The following is a 16,442-nucleotide window of genomic DNA, read 5'->3' as shown; positions in this document are numbered from 1 at the left end:
AGGCTATGCTTGTGTAACGATCAATTATATGCAGATGCGTATGCTTGTCAAAAACGATGAATTCAGCATGTCCGTCTTTGCCTATTGCGCTTTTATTTTGAAACTCAGTGGAGACAGTCCACCAAACTGAATTCTTGTTGGGTCTGCTGGCGTGGAACTGTAGGTAGGTTTTGGTGGTCTCTTAGTGGACCCACGTTTTTATTTGTTATTCGACTGGGTTTTCTGACAAAAACAATACACGAACATCTTATTTAAGCTTCTCAATTCAGTTCTAGATTTTCTCGTAAACTAACTTGGCCTCTAGGCTCAATTTAATTATAAACAGCCAAACTAAGGTTAGCAAACTTAGCTTACTTGCTTGAGAGCAGAAGTCATTCACAATTTATTGCTAGCACTGACGTAAGTAGCTGTCAATGTCCACGAGGGTAAAAAAACAAACAAACTAACGAAACATGTCTCCACAAGCTTGCTGTGTCTTTTGCTAGCTTTGGCAGTGTAAAAACGTTGTTGAGTTTTATCTTGCTTGCTAGCTGGTTAATATGCTTGAACAGCAGTTATGTACTTTTTAGCTAATTGTCTCATCACCCTTGGATGTTTGTCAATGTTACTATCAGGCTGGTTCGGGAGATGCAAGCTACGGTTAGGTTGGTTGCAGTGGCCTTCCCTATGGGTGTGCTGCTTTCCAGAACTATGGCGTGGATTCACAGCGGCAAGACGAATTCAGAGCTCGTCAGTAGACTGCGCGGTAACGAGTGTTGGACTTTAGATACATTAAATATCGTGTATGGTGCAGTTTTAAAAAAAACATTGCAGTTTCATTTTGAATTTTTTTGTCTACTTGATTATTTCTCTCTTTCAAAGACCATGGAGTGATCAAATCTGATCGCGTGTTTGATGTCATGCTGGCCACCGACCGAGGGATGTACTCTAAGGACTACCCGTATGTAGATTCACCACAGTCCATAGGTAAATATAAATCTGATGAAAAACGCCTTTTCAACGTACAAAAATGCCAAGCTACTCACACATACAAAGCGCTGTCTATAAATCATTCATTCAAACTGGCAAAATCTAGGCCTGCCATTAAAAGTATTGATATCAAAATTACGACAATTTACAAGAAACAATAAACAAACTGTACTCCAAAGCAATCATTCCCAATGTTTCCTGAAAACGTGTTTTTTTTAAACCAGCTTTAATTTCTTTTTGAGCTGTGTTATGGGTAAGTGATAATAGTAATTTATATATTTAGGCTAATTTAGGCAGACATGCATAAACACACATGCATGCAAACACACACAACCCAGATTCTGAAAGAAATACAAAGGCATGGATTCAGTCATTTTTCCTTTACCATCAATGACAAATAAATGAAATATTATTATGTATGTAAGTAGATGTTTTTATTGGCTGATGTACCTAAACATCCAATGGGGAGACATATTCTTTGTGGGTTTGGAGCATTTGTGATGATGTAATCAGGAAGGAAAAAGTAGAAGAAAATGCAAAATCCCCTAAGTTTAGGGCTTTATTGTGTGGATGTGTGAAGTTGTTTGTGAATTCTGTCTGTTGAAATTGGGTCAGAAGGTACAGAAATGAATGTTTTTAAGGGCTGAGAGTCTGGTCAGTGTGGTTATTTCTGTAGGGAACCCTGAAAAGTGGCAAACTCAGTGCTGTAGAGGTATGGGGCATGCCGAGCCACCAAGCTGTAACTTGGCGGGATGGCATCAGCTTTGCATAATATTTTTCAATGAGGGCAGCACTATCATTGCATAGTACCTGCCCAGCACCTTCGAGTTGATATGGCAGCCTTTTTTTCTTTTCTTCTTTTCCACTAAAGCACTCACAAGTTTGGCAGAGGTTTCTCCCTGTTACAAGGTCTCTTTCTCTGTCTGTCTGTCTGTCTGTCTCAGGATTCAAGGCCACGATCAGTGCTCCACACATGGTGAGTGCAGCAGCAACTAGAGGCAACTCAGTTTTCAGAAAACAATGTGTTGAGCTGCCTTAGGAGGCCTACCAATTTAACCAACTGAATGAGTGGTCCCCAAACCTTCCTTGCTAGTGACTTCTCTCAAGAACCCAAAAACAAATTGACAAGGGAACCCTCTGCATGCAGTCCCACTGATTTTGTTTCCTGATTTTGATGTACTGTCACTGAACAGGGCTAGCATATGATCCCTTGGAATGATCAGACCCAAGAGCAGATGACATACATAAGAAGATATAACCTAACCATGACATCCTCAAAGTTGTTGACTAATTATTAGGGGTGCACTGATCATGAATTTTTAGGCCGATTCTGGTTGCCAATTTTTTAAAGTCAAATCAGCCAATTCCGATAGGCAATTTTTAAAGTAGTTTTATTATTTTTTTTGAGAAACAGCTTTGATGGCTGACTATATTTATTTTAACCAGAATACATACATGAAATGCTAAATTTGATTTGTGTGCGCACAGTGGTATGTGGTCAATTCTGCAAGTTCAGACATAATTATTTTTAACTTCGACAAGTACAGTTCAACATTTACTTTTATTTTCACATCCCAATAACAGGTTTAGATAAACTAGACTTGCTTGAAGGTACATTGAACCTGTACCATATCTTTATATGCCCCATAGACACTGTGGTGAAGCTACTGGCATTGAGAAAAAAACATTGAAGAAACTAAAATTTGACAATGAAACAGTTACATCAAATACTATCAGAACCAATAGGATTGATGAAAAATATTACAAAACTAAGTCCCAGGTTGGAAAAAAAACACCTTTAATGTGCTTCACACACGTTGTATTGTGACATTTCTCTTATGTACAGCATGCCCATGCCTTGGAGGTCTTGAGTGACAAGCTAACAGAGGGGGCCTCTGCGCTGGATGTGGGCTCCGGCAGTGGCTATCTCACTGCTTGCTTTGCAAGGATGGTAGGTCCACATGATAAAATGACAGAATTTTACAAAAGTGAAGTTTTAGTATTATTAACTGTTAAAATAGATTTATTGGAAAAAAGTGTTTTGGCACTGTTTTTGCTTGTGCGCTGGAGCCTTGTGACTTTCTGCAGCAAACTTAAATATTCACCAGGTGCTGCTGTGTGGCTCATTCGATTAAGGCACCACACTATGGCTGGTTGATGGGGCACCTGTGGACTGCATGCATGCTAAAGCCACTTATGAAATGTATTTCAATGTCTCGGCTCTGTGTGAGCTTAGCTCTAGGCTGCCATGTGAAAAGAAGCAGGCTAGGGACCACGTGTTTTGCAGGAAGAAGCACAGATGTCTTCCAAATCAGCAATGGGGATTGTGCATGAATGTGGCTACAGATTATCAATTGTGTATTGAAAATTAGGGAATTGGACATATTGAGCCCCACGTTGGGTGCCAAACTAACCCCTTAAAACCAAGGGCTTTTTGTAAGAATCCCCACCTGTTTTAAATAAACCCCATTATCTCCAAAATGATATACAGTACAGACGTGGTTCGAAGCTTGAAATAAAGAGCACCCTTGTTCCCAAATGACTGAATTCCCTGATCCTCAGTAAGCATACTGGACATACACAGTCAGTTCCATAAGTTTTGGGAGAAATACATTTTTTCCTGATTTGGCTCTGTATTATACAATTTTAGATTTTTTGTAATCAAAAAATTTACATGAAGTAAAAATGTACAGTCTTGGCTTTTATTTTAGAATTTTGTTCTACGTAGTGCCCCCAAAGTAGTAGGCCTCTTGATGTGCAGCAAACAAAAACAGGTAAACGGTGTAAAATAAAATGAAAGTGCTGTGGAACCCCCAACAAAACACTGCTAACAGGCTATATTCCTAAAGGCCGTAACATATAGCCGTAAAATGAACAACACAGCCTATATGCCGTTATCAAACTTAATACCTATAAGCAATTTTGCAAAGGAATATCTGCATGCCTGTGGGGTCAGTCTGGTGCGCAGACTCCTGAAGACCGGCAGCAGAGAAGACACGCTCAGATGGCACTGATATTCTACGATTAGGCGAAGTCGAGGGGATTTGTGTCTAATGACGGAGAAACGCCTCTCTAATGTAAAATCTAATTGCCAACATTAGGTTATTCATTGAAATTGTGTATTGAAATGTATCCATTTAATCAATAAAATTAGTCTATCAATGTTCTTATTAACGATTAACATTTAATCGATTAACTGTTAAGATCCCTAAACTGGATAGACTACATGACAACTGGGTGAAATTTAACCAATATGTGTGTGTTTCGTGACTGAAGAAATTACTTTTTTAAAGGAGTAACATGGTGGTTTTCACACTTTCTAGGTTTTATGTGCTATTTGCACAAGAGGCATTGAAGAAACACGATGAGTAAAGTATTAAATATGTCCGTTCTTTATTTTTGGAGAAATACGTGTTTTAAATTTATCGTCCTATTTTCAACCGGTTGAGAATGTTATCAACTTAGTGCGTCAAGTACAGTAACCACTCCCCTTTCCACGCCCCATAAAGAAATCTGACTTCCATACTATGCATACAAGTGTGCTGTGAAGTTTAGGCTGAATCCTTCTGACGTAATTTACATAGAAACTATACGCTCAGATCGCCTAGTTTCACATCATAAACCTTATAAAACTGACTGACATGTTGGTCACCAGTCAGCACCCTGAGCCGACCAGAGGAAGATGGGTTTCTCCCTTGAGCCTGGTTCCTTCCAAGGTTTCTTCCCATCTGCCACAGGGAGTTTTTCCTTGCCACTGTTGCCTTAGGCTTGCTCCTGTGGGGGTTTAGGCCAGGGTTGTCTGTAAAGCGTATTGTGACAACTGCTGTAAAATACGCTATACAAATAAAATTTGATTGATTGATTGATTGATTCACTCACTGTTGCCAAGCAGGATCGATAACGTTTCAGAAAATGTGTAACTTTAAAAGGTTTAATTCAATCTTCTACTGGGACTTTTGCCGTTTATTGATGGTGTGAAAGAAAATTTCAGTGCTGCCGACTATAATCGAATGTTTTTCAGATTTACCGTTCGATTGAGCAAGTATCATTAAAAGTACATTTTTATGGGTTAGTGTTGTCCAATTGTGCTAGCTACTTCACATTAACCTTAACTAACGGTGATCAGTAAAGGCTAACAGCACAGCAGCACTTAATTATTGTCACTTCTATCACCACTGTAATGAACTAAAAAAAGGCAAGAAACTACCTTTTCTGTGAGAAATGTATTGTCGAGCTCACGTTTTGCCCTCCCTACTGTCAGTCAGATTGCTGTGATAGCTCATTCTAAATCATATTTGGGGACCCGTGGATAACTCATGACCCATAGTTTGTGCCGCTGGCTTACAGGTAAGCCAGTGCAAATATTTGACTAACATTAGGTTCACTTGTGCCTTTTAAGGACTATTGGACTATCTCTGGTTGGTTATATTCATTTATAGCTAGCTAGCTAACGTTAGCTATGTTTTTGTTAGCCCCCAGGGTCTAGCAAGGGTTTAAAAAATTCACATGGATTTCACAATCAAGATAATAGCCTACTTTAACTGCTTGATTACGCTTAAATAAAATTCCATAAAATGCAGCCTTTAGAATGCGTTTCTAATAAATTTTACTTATGCTCAAATGCACTAATTCTCACCAAATTATCTGTTTCATTGTTGTTTGCTTTTGTTGAACATTTGTGTCATCTACTTTGTAATTTGTGCATTGGACATTCACAATGCTACCTTTTCTCCTGTATTTGTCTTCTGGCTCTCCTCCATAGGTAGGTCCCACGGGGAGAGTGGTAGGTATTGAGCACATAGATGAGCTGGTACAGGAATCCCTCCGAAACATCCGGGCTGATGACCCAGAGCTTCTCACCTCAGGACGCATCAAAATAGTAGGTGAGCTTTTGGCCTTGCTACAGGGCCTGTAGCTTATCCGTATTGAGGTATGTCTATTATGTATCCTGTATTTGTTATATACAGCCTATTTCTTTTTTGTAGATTTTACCTTTAATTTTATATAACACAAAACACAAAATATCCAACTAAAACATAACAGACCCGACAGTGATGTCACATCGTATAAATGCATGACATCCAATAGACAATCAAAACACTAAGGAAAACATCAACTAAAGCAAAAAAAATCTTGGCTTAGGCATATAAAGGGACTTCTAATTTAAAGGATAAAGACAACCAAAAAGTCCCTGCATAGTTTCAGGATCTGTGAACACTTAAGTGACTCTCTTTGAGTTTCGCATTTAAGGCACGTTTAAGCCAAATTTTTAATAACATTCTTGTATAGTAATCTATCTGATACACTTAAAGCCATCTTGAAATTTATTGAAAGAACCCAACTACAAGATAATTGGAGATTTATGTTTCCTAAACAGACTATATTTTTTTCTTGACAGGCAAATAATGAAAGAATCCAACTTGTGTAATAAAAACTGGACTTATGGTCACTTGTTATTATAAAGGGCAAATAAGTATAACTCAGTTAATCTGATGCACTACCGGTTGGAAAATGAACAGGGTAGACCTAAAATAAATAGTTCTAAACCTCAGATTTTATAATGACAAAATTGATAAACGTAACAGAAATGTTTAATAGAAAATATGACCCTCTTCCTTTAATAGTTTAGTTTGAATGTTCTCCCCCTGTCCGCATGGGTTTCCTCTGAGTAGTCCGGTTTCCTCCCACATTCCAAAGAAATTAAAGTTCGGTTAATTGGAGAGTCTAAATTACCTCTGAGTATGAGTGTGAGTGAATGGTGTGTGTGCCCTGCAATGATGGACTGGCGAACTGTCCTCTCGCCAATGCATTGTGGGATAGGCATTAGCACCTCCCGCGACCCTGACAAGCACATATAGATAATGGATGGATGGATGGACTGATGTCTTGAATAATGATATATGGTAATGTGAAAAGAAAGTACACCCTCTTCAATTCTGTGGATTTACATATTAGGACATAACAAACCCTCATCTAGTCCTAATGGGAGATAACTGTAACCTCATTCATTACAGAATCAGATTTTATTTGTCCTTATTACATTACATTACATTACAGGCATTTAGCAGACGCTCTTATCCAGAGCTTACACAACTTTTACATAGCATTTTACATTGTATCCATTTATACAACTGGATATATACTGAAGTAATTCTGGTTAAGTACCTTGCTCAAGGGTACAACAGCAGTGTCCTTACCCGGGAATCGAACCTGCGACCTTTCGGTTACAAACCCAGTTCCTTACCCACTGTGCTACACTCCGTCCTATAATTTATTTATTCAGCCAAAAATAAGCCAACACGCAGAAGCTATGTGTTAAAAAGTATGTGCACTCTTACTGCTTCCATGTCAGAAAAGGAGGTAATAAGAACCAGGTACTGCTAATCAAGTGCACACAATTAGTTTATCATCAGGAAGTGCTACCAGCTGTTTATAAAAGCAGAAACTTTGACCGTTTGCCCTGGAGAATTCAGGTTTGTTTAAACACAGCATGCTCAGGACATAAGGTATTGGCGATAATCTTGAAGAAGCTACTTTTGCTGCTTATCAGTCTGGGAAGGGTTATAAAGCCATTTCCAAACAACATGAAGCTCATTATTGCACAGTGAGACCTTTTCAGAGGGAGAACATTCAAGGCCGTTGCTCATCTACCTAGGAGTGGGCATCCCAGACGATTCACCCCATTTTAAGATCGTATGATGTTCAGAGAAATTTCAAAGAGCCCTAAAGCTACATCCAGGGATCTACAGATCTCTGTCAACATGGTTAGACATCACGACTCCACCATTAGCAAAAGACTGAACAAGTATAGTTTTCATGGAAGGATGGCCAGGGGAAAACGTCTTCCCTCCAAGAAGAACATTGTAGCCTGGCTTAGGTTTGCACAGTTGCACCTGAATGAACCATAAGACTTGGAATATTGTCCTCTGAACATGGTGGAGTTGTTTCGCTGTATTGCACAGTGCTGTGGTTGTCAAAAACCAAACACCACATATCACCAACAGAACCAGAATGCTTGGGGTGCTGATTTTACAGCCACTGGAGCTGGACACCTCAATCATCGAGTCCATCATGAATTCCTCTCTATACCAACGTATTCTAGAGGAAAATGGGAGACCATCTGTCTGACTACTAAAGCTTGACAACGGGACAATTATCCTAAGCACTGCAGCTAATCAATGACTGAATGGCTGAAAAAGAAAAGAATCAGGGTTTTGGAATGGCTAAGTCAAAGTCCAGATCTCAACGCCAGTGAGATGATGTGGCAGGACCTTAAGAGAGCTGTGTGTGAATGAAGGCCCTTAATCATCAATGAGATTAAGCTGTTTTGAAAGGAAGAGTGGCACAGGATTTCTATGATGTGAAGTTAGAGACCGATGAACTCAACAGAAAACAATTTCTTAGGGTTAATGGACATTATACAAGCTACTTAATCATGTGGTGCATTTAGTCACAGAAGGCCTCTCTGTGTTGGCTTATTTTTGTTTGAATAAATAATGACAAAGTACAATCTGTTGTTTTATTTGTCACATGGGTTAGATTTAGATTTTCTACTTTTAGGACTTGATGAGGATTAGATGACGGTTAGTTATATATGTGAAAATATGACTTGATGAGGATTAGATGACGGTTAGTTATATCCAAATATGTGAAACCATTGAAAGAGGGTGTGCTTTTTCACATGACTGTACAACCAACAATGAAACTGAATTTATCAGGAATAGGCATAATCAGATTGCATAGGTTTGTTTATATATCACTCAGTTTGCTGAAAAATGTAACACACCATTAATGATGGTTAATATTGAAAAGGCATTCACAACCACCTAGTTTCTTTTAAAGAGTTTAGAGGCACTTAACCATCACCCCAGAAGCTGTACAGCCTCATAAAATATACAAATCTTTGCAAGCTCACATTTTAACAAATAATTATATTTCAGGTCCTTTTTAGACTAACCAAGGTTACAACATTTTCCCAAGGTTTTTTGTCCAACTGTTTGTCATTTTTATTGTGGAGAATCAGCTCCATGAAAGTTAGATTGTGGGAAAGTGTGGCCTGTCATGTCTTCGGTGTTTCTGTTATTCCTCAGTGGGTGATGGACGACTGGGTTTTCCAGATGGAGCTCCGTACGACGCCATCCATGTGGGGGCTGCAGCACCCACACTTCCCAAAGCTGTAAGAAATGGACTCACGTCCAGCTATTTGCCATCTGGTTTTGCTTTTGGGAACAAAGTGAGGTTGTCCAATTAAGGACTTGAACTTCTATCATATATTTGTGCTGCTAAATGATAACAGAAAAAAGTGTTACATTCTATTACATTACAGTTGTTTGGCAGGCACTTTAATTCTTAGCAGCTTACAACCTGAATATATGTCCATAGATCAGAGATCCAGGAGTAGTATTAGTACTCAATGACATTGTCCATGCCCTTGATTATAAACAATGCTGTGCCACCCTTTTTGACCTTTCCACGGCCTTTGATACAGTTGACCATATCATCTTAATTGAAAGATTAAGGGAAGTTTGTTTTGGGTCTGCAACAGAACTGCCAGAATTTACATAGGTAGGTGCTTTCTGTTGAAAATAGTGGAGTGGCATGCATGGTTACCAGCGCTCTGTCTTCCATCTCAATCTTTTGTGCTATTAAGTGGATTCTACTAAAGTTAATTTAGTCTTAAGATTGCATATAAACTTGAAAGCAGACAAGACTTCAGAAAGCCTGAAATGCAGTATCATTCACAACCAAATTTTACCAATAAATGCATGGACCATTTCTAATGGTTCTATGTTTTTTTGTTTTTGTTTTTTGTGCAATTTTTCCTATTGGTAGCTTATGCAGTTTGAAAAAATGCTTGGCCCCCATAAGACATTTCAATGCAGGAAAACTCTGTATACTATTATCTGACATTATTTGTCGACCAACATTATTGAATCTTGTTTAAGCATGGTTTGTTAAATTAAGGCTTGTGCATGGGAAGGAATATCATAAAATCTCAGAAGCCAGACGGTCAGACCTCTAGATGCATTTGCCCTACCATCTGGGAATGGCACCTACTGAACAGCAATAGTCATGCCAGGAATGTGCCAGTTTATAGATTCTCACTGGACTGTTTGTGGAAGCTGTTCAACAAGCTCCTAGTTCATGTATAAAATCTTGGCTACCTCCCAAAATGTGGATGGGTTCATCATTTTGAACTGCACTGACTGCTTTCACAAGGAACATAGTATTGGGGATTACGCCTTGTACAAGAGGCTGTTATAAAAGGTATATGATCTTCGAACATTCACTGTGTTTTCATTCTCAGTGAGCCATTCATGTGAACTCATGCTCAGTGAACTTTTCCCAGCTCCTGGCCCAGCTGAAACCCGGTGGGCGGCTGGTGCTACCCGTGGGTCCGGAAGGGGGCACCCAGGTTCTGGAGCAGTATGATCGGCAGAGTGATGGCACCTTCTCCAGGAAGTCTCTCATGGGCGTAGTCTACGTCCCCCTCACTGACAAGCAGCGTCAATGGCCCAGGTGTGGTAGTTCTGCCTCATTACCATTTAAATAAATACATCAATTAACACATTAGATAATTAGATTAAACAGTAAATCAGATATTAGTGTTTTTCTTGTGCATTAGTTGTTCCATGCTATTTGAACCAGAACCAGCATCAGAACCTCTCAGATTTTGTAAGAAAAATTCACTGAAGGATTTACTGGTGCACGGAGTTAAATGACCTGCAACATGTCAGATGTCAACCTAAAGTGAGAATGGGACCCTTGGTTAGAAAATTAAGCTTTGGTTAGAGGGTTAAAATATTTTTGCCTTGTAATCGATAGCAGTGTTCCTGCAGGCCATAGAATTTATGGAAAGCATTAATTCCAGTCATGAGAAATCCTTTTTAGGAAGTCTCTTTTAGCCACACAGTTCCTCAGCCAAAAACATCAGCTCAAGTGCTGTCATCCAACCCGGAATCATTCCTCATGCGTAAACTCCTTCATAACTCAAACAATCTGTTCGTGCAGCACGTGTAAAGGGGAGGTGGGGCCAAACCTGCTGTAATCGAGAAAATAATATTTTAGCTGTAGTAAACGCTGAAATGTAATCAATGCACGGTTTTAAAGATCACATGTATACGCCTGTATTGGCAGTGCTTTTATAAAAACATTTTCAGTTCCCTACCTGCATCTGTGCGTAATGCTGTGTCTCTCTCCCCAGAGGTGAGCTCTGACTGTCATTACCCCTGCAGGAGTGAGCGCTGGTGTTGCAGCTTTTGAGTCCCTGACTTCCAGGAGAAGCATATCACTCATTTCATCCTCCAGTCCAGGGGAGCACAACATTTGCAAGCTATAAACTGTTTGCTTTGGAATAATATAAAAGATAAACTCTCTTACGGCTGTAGCTATTAACAGATCAGTTAATCAGGTTTGTTACAGTTTGTTTTTTTCATGATGTGTTTCATGTTGCTTTTATTGGCTCACGTTCCAGTATTGAACATACTGAAGCCATATCGTTTTTGGTTTTTATTTTATTCAGGAACTCTTTTGAACTTTTTGAAAATGGTAAAAACTGAAGACAGTCTTAAGCTACAGAACTTTGAAATATTTTTGTAAAAATGTGAAATTTATCCAATCACCTTGCTAGATTACATAAATAGCGAATCTGCCTCTGCGTTACCTGGAAAAACTGATCATTCAGTATAATTTTTAAAATAAATCCTGCTTCCAAGATTTTCATCCAAGGGGACATTCTTTAGCAGTTTTGTTTATAACCAAATTGGGAAGTTGGCGTGGTCAAAGCACTTATGCTCCAGTGGAGTGTTATTGTGGATTTTGATGGATGGTATTGCCATTTAATATGTAATTTGTCAGCTTGTAATTTTGTCTTTCCCTAATATGGGAGAGAACTGGACAAACATTTTATATTTTTACAGTTTGTATGAAATTCTATTAAATGTGAGCCAATTAATGTTAATTCTAAAATGTATATTAAAAATAATATATACAGCTCCTAGTTTTTGTATTAACTTACACACTCATCACGATCACCTGTACTGCTTTGGTTTGTAATGTACTTACTATATGTTATATACCATTATTTATAGATACGTGGTATAAGATTCCTGATTATGTCAAAATATACAAATAGATTTTGTGTTATTATGCATGTTAATTGTAAATAAAATTGATACTTGTCACTCATAAGGAATTATTTTTAAAATCTTTTAACGTGATCAGTATGATTTAAATACATTCAGCGAGTGTGTATGAAATATTTGCTTTTGTATGTGTATAACTTGGTCCATGAGTTTTTCAGGACCTTGTTTTTTCACATTTCCAATTTATACATTTGCAGCATGTCGATCTAGATAACTTATGCACAAGACAACTTAAAGCTGACATTCACCAACCTGATATGAAACTATCTGCTGTCTGGCTTGCTAGATAGCAAATGTTCTTTTCATATAGCTCATTGTAGCTACAGACCACGGCTGATTTTACGCTAGCTAGCTTGCTAACCTAAGCCATTGCCACTAGTAGGCTATGGTTAATTTTTATTACCTTAATATTGCTAGCGGGGCTACTATTCAGTATGGTCTCTATCTAGCTGACTTGCTGTGCACTTAACCTGTCCTTGCTGGTTAGATAAGTTATTGCATAACTTTCTTGCTGACATTACATGGATGCCACATATCTTAATTTCAGGCAGTTATGAGCTTGTCATCTGGATATGTTGGTAATCTTGGTTCTACATGCAAAAATAAACTAATTGGCTTCATGTGGCAGTTTGCTTGAGCCAATTACAGGCTGAATAAAACTAAAACACCTCTAACTGCTGGCTAATGGTAGCATCCTATGCCTTATAAGGGACTTATTTGTTCAACCTTGGAATGATGTCACATTTTCAGTGTATTCTGCAGCAGGGCATCAAAGGCAGTCATTTTGCTCTTACATTCATAGAACCAAGGTTGCCCATGTGACTTGATGATCTATTTCATGTAGAGACCTCTTATTGGCTCTTTTGGGCAGAGAAAATTTTCCCCTTATAAATAGCCAGGCACAAGGTATATACATATAAGAATTATGAAATAGAATTTATTTTTGTAGAAAGTGTCTGGCACATACAAGGTGGACAAGCCCAAATTGAAGAAAGTAGGGGCGGTCCCTACTTTTTATAATCTTAAGAGTGTTTTACTAATGACATACATAATTCTACATCTTATCAGTGAATAGTTAACAGATAAGCATATAGTAATATTTAACAAACCAAATGATTGGTTACGTCTAATTATATACAGTATCATGAATACTAAATTAGCCCACATTGACCTCTAACCTTCAACCACACAAAAACAGAAATAGTCATTTAGGGTCAGATTTATGTATCTAAAACTTGCAGCGCATATTGCGGGCTGACGAGGGTATGATGGTGCATTCAGAGACTGCCTGAAATTGAAATCTTTATTAAAGCTACAGCTAATTACACAATCAGTGAATGGTGTGCCTACTATTCGCATTTTGTGAAGCAGAGTTAAAAAAAACACTCATGTTTAGTGCATTGAAAATGTCCAGTGTTAATTCAACTCTTACAGAGTTTATGTGAGTCCACTCTGGCTATAGTATATAAACTAATATAAACTCTGTAAGAGTTTATTTAGCACCAAACTAGGCTAAATCAGCGTAGGCTATCCAGCACTATGGACAGTACCACACAAAATGCATATGTTCCAGCTGTGGCGGTAATTGCCGATTGAATTTTTCAAGATGTGGGAGTAATGCAGTAATTATTTTAGTAATGCAGTTTTTTTAGCTACTGGTTGTAACTGCCCACGGTTTCTTTATTTTTATTTCAAGCACTTACAGTTGCACATGTTAATTCAATTGTTTCCCTCTGCTGTCTATGAGATCTATCGTTTAATTTAATAAATTAATGTTTTTAGAAATGTCATGATTTTTGCCTCTTCAGTTTTCTGTGATTTTTAACTACTTTGCCGTGACTGCTGTGCCTTTTCCCCTGACAAATCCCCGGCCTTTATTGCTTGGCTGCAAAAAGTAATAATAATTCATATTAATAATCTTTACCATTTGCTTATGTCTTGCTCAGGAAGTTGAAATAATGTGAAATGTTGAAATTCTTGTTGAAAGATTCTCTCAGTGCAGGGGGTAGGATAAAGGAAGGGCCAAGCTCACCCGTTTGAACTCCTAGGAATGTATGCGAGAAAGTGAGAAACACGCACACATGTACAGGCAATATTGTCTAACTTTTTGGGAAGTTTGCTGCCTGGAGCATGAGGTCCTGGTGGAAGGAATGAGAATAGTGAATTACATGCTTCTACTCATAATAGAGATATTTTCCACCCTTCAACTCTATAAGAAAATTATTTAGAACAGTATTTTGGTGCAGAGGACCAGTTTAGGCTACTGTCGCAGACAGGAAAGCTAGGGAAGTGCAAGAAGTAAACCGATGATATCCGTCTTCTGTTCTGATGCAGATTGAAGATACTTCTTCAGACTGCACCACGGCTTCTCAAATCCTCTTTAGTCATCCTTTTTGGATTTCTTTTTTGGTATTGCCGTATAAAGATAGGTTAGCTGAGTAGTAGTATATACTTTTCTTTATAATACTAATTGATTTGTTTGGTAAACCACACTTATTGTTTAAATGGGCCTTATGTTCCCTCTTGGTCATGGTGCTTTTTTATATTCCTGATTCCTGATGTTCTTCACTCTGAATAAGATTGCTTATTCAATAAGTGATTTTAATGTAGCCTAATGTAATGTAATGGAGTGGGAAAATTAATTGACTGTGGAATTAGTAAGGTAGAAAGAAAGAAAAAAGAAAAAGGTGCAAAGTGAGACCCATTAAACTGCAGAAAAAATGTCCACATAAACCTCTTTAATCACCACCCAAGAAGCAACACTAATCAAACGAGCCTGAAAACGGAATAAAATATGTTCAGCATGTTCAGTTATACAGTTACCCTTTTCAGGAGTTATTCTTCACATTAGGTCAACCTAAAATTTTGGCTTATCAAATACCCTGAAGTGTGAATTAAATCTCTTAAAAATAATATTATATATTTGAAATTTGTTGTGTTGGCTGTGGCTGCGTGTTTCACCACATGCCTATGTGTGTATGCGGAGCAGAGGGAAAGGGTGGAAGCATATGTACTTCCTATATCTTACGCAATTATTTGCTAAATTGCATGATAGTAGTTTTTCAGTATCAGATACACATTAAAATTACTGATTAAAGAAAATGTTTGGTATCAATATTTTTATGCGAGGATCAGTTCTCAAAAATTGAATGTCCGGATCAGAAATTCTGATACTTCGGTATCGATCTGTCAATTCCTAGTGTTCATAAGAAATTATTATCACATCACATCAGTAATCCAGTAAGCTGCTTTGTCAGCAGTTTGCCTCTTGGAATGGGGCCTCAAATTGCACTGCAAATTCTATAAATTTGGATTTGGGAGCACATGGGTTGGAACATTGGCACATACAATGCATGCAGAACCTGAAAGTTCCCACTGTGGCAACATGGAGTGAGCAGGGGGATGGAGATGATATGTGCAGAGCAAGAAGTGTTCGACCAAAGCATAGATGGCCACCAAGGTACATTCAATGTTTCCTCATTTTGAACCTCAAGGCATAGCTCAGTATGTGGCCTCCGTTAATGCTTAATGTTCATTTCCATACCCAAACCACTACTAAATCACTTAGGATTTTGCGCATTTAGAATTCCAGGGTGAAATGCTTATTTTGAAATATGGTTGCCAAGCTGGGCAGACGGTCAACTTTAAAGTGCAATAAAATATGACCATTTAATTTATTAACATTAAGTAGGGAAACAGTTTTACAACAAAGACACTTTTTTTCAGCATATTTAAAAATAAAGTAAAAATCTGCGCTGGTGTTCACCTTTGAACGGGGGCCCCTGTATATGATGGCCACTCTTTGTCTGCATAAAATGAGAATGAAAGAACAAGAGCAGAGGGCGGAAAGGTTTCTTATAAGGAATAAGCAGAAGGGGAGTCTTTGAGATGTGGTCCTTCCGAACCTCAGCTATTCTAGCTCCATTTTATGAGAAGGCGATTTAAGAAGCACCTTAGAAGCACAATTTAAGAAGTGCCTGAGAAGCACCTTAATCTGTTTTTTTCTTAAGGGGTTGGCACTCGAAAGATTGGTACTGTAGCAGCAGCTAGCATAGTAGCACTGCCTTGTGTTTTATGTTTGCTTGTGTCATAGCTACAGTATCTCTTGTTGCTTTGCATGTATTGTAATATGTGTAGATGGGATCACATGGGTAGAGGATGGCCCTCGGTCATGATCTCCTGTTTGTTAAGCTTGTGTTCTGGTCTGATAATGGCCTCTATTTATGACTGTCTTCCCAGATACACCTGGTCTTTGTCTCCAGCCAGCTGCTACAGTATTATTATTATTATTATTATTACATTTATTTGGCAGATGATTTTATATAAAAT

General features: G+C 38.2%; 1 protein-coding gene across 3 annotated transcripts; it reads left to right on the top strand.

Moving 5' to 3' along the window:
• The first annotated feature begins 16 nt into the window (after positions 1-16).
• Positions 17-12,156, top strand: pcmtl (l-isoaspartyl protein carboxyl methyltransferase, like). 3 transcript variants are annotated; one of them, XM_035386350.1, is made up of 9 exons: positions 17-163; positions 615-745; positions 862-966; positions 1,914-1,945; positions 2,816-2,920; positions 5,732-5,852; positions 9,060-9,145; positions 10,319-10,488; positions 11,205-12,156. In XM_035386350.1, the coding sequence occupies exons 2-9, from the start codon at positions 628-630 to the stop codon at positions 11,230-11,232; spliced, it is 765 nt and encodes a 254-aa protein (XP_035242241.1). In that variant the 5' UTR covers positions 17-163; positions 615-627; the 3' UTR covers positions 11,233-12,156. The 3 variants fall into 3 exon arrangements, with proteins under 3 accessions (XP_035242241.1, XP_035242260.1, XP_035242251.1); XM_035386369.1 differs by having other exon boundaries at positions 11,174-12,156; XM_035386360.1 differs by lacking the exon at positions 17-163 and adding an exon at positions 170-399.
• Positions 12,157-16,442: the final 4,286 nt, after the last annotated feature.

The sequence above is a fragment of the Anguilla anguilla genome, chromosome 1, assembly GCF_013347855.1.
Source record: "Anguilla anguilla isolate fAngAng1 chromosome 1, fAngAng1.pri, whole genome shotgun sequence".
NCBI lineage: Eukaryota > Metazoa > Chordata > Actinopteri > Anguilliformes > Anguillidae > Anguilla > Anguilla anguilla.
This window is presented reverse-complemented; position numbering and strand designations above follow the sequence as displayed.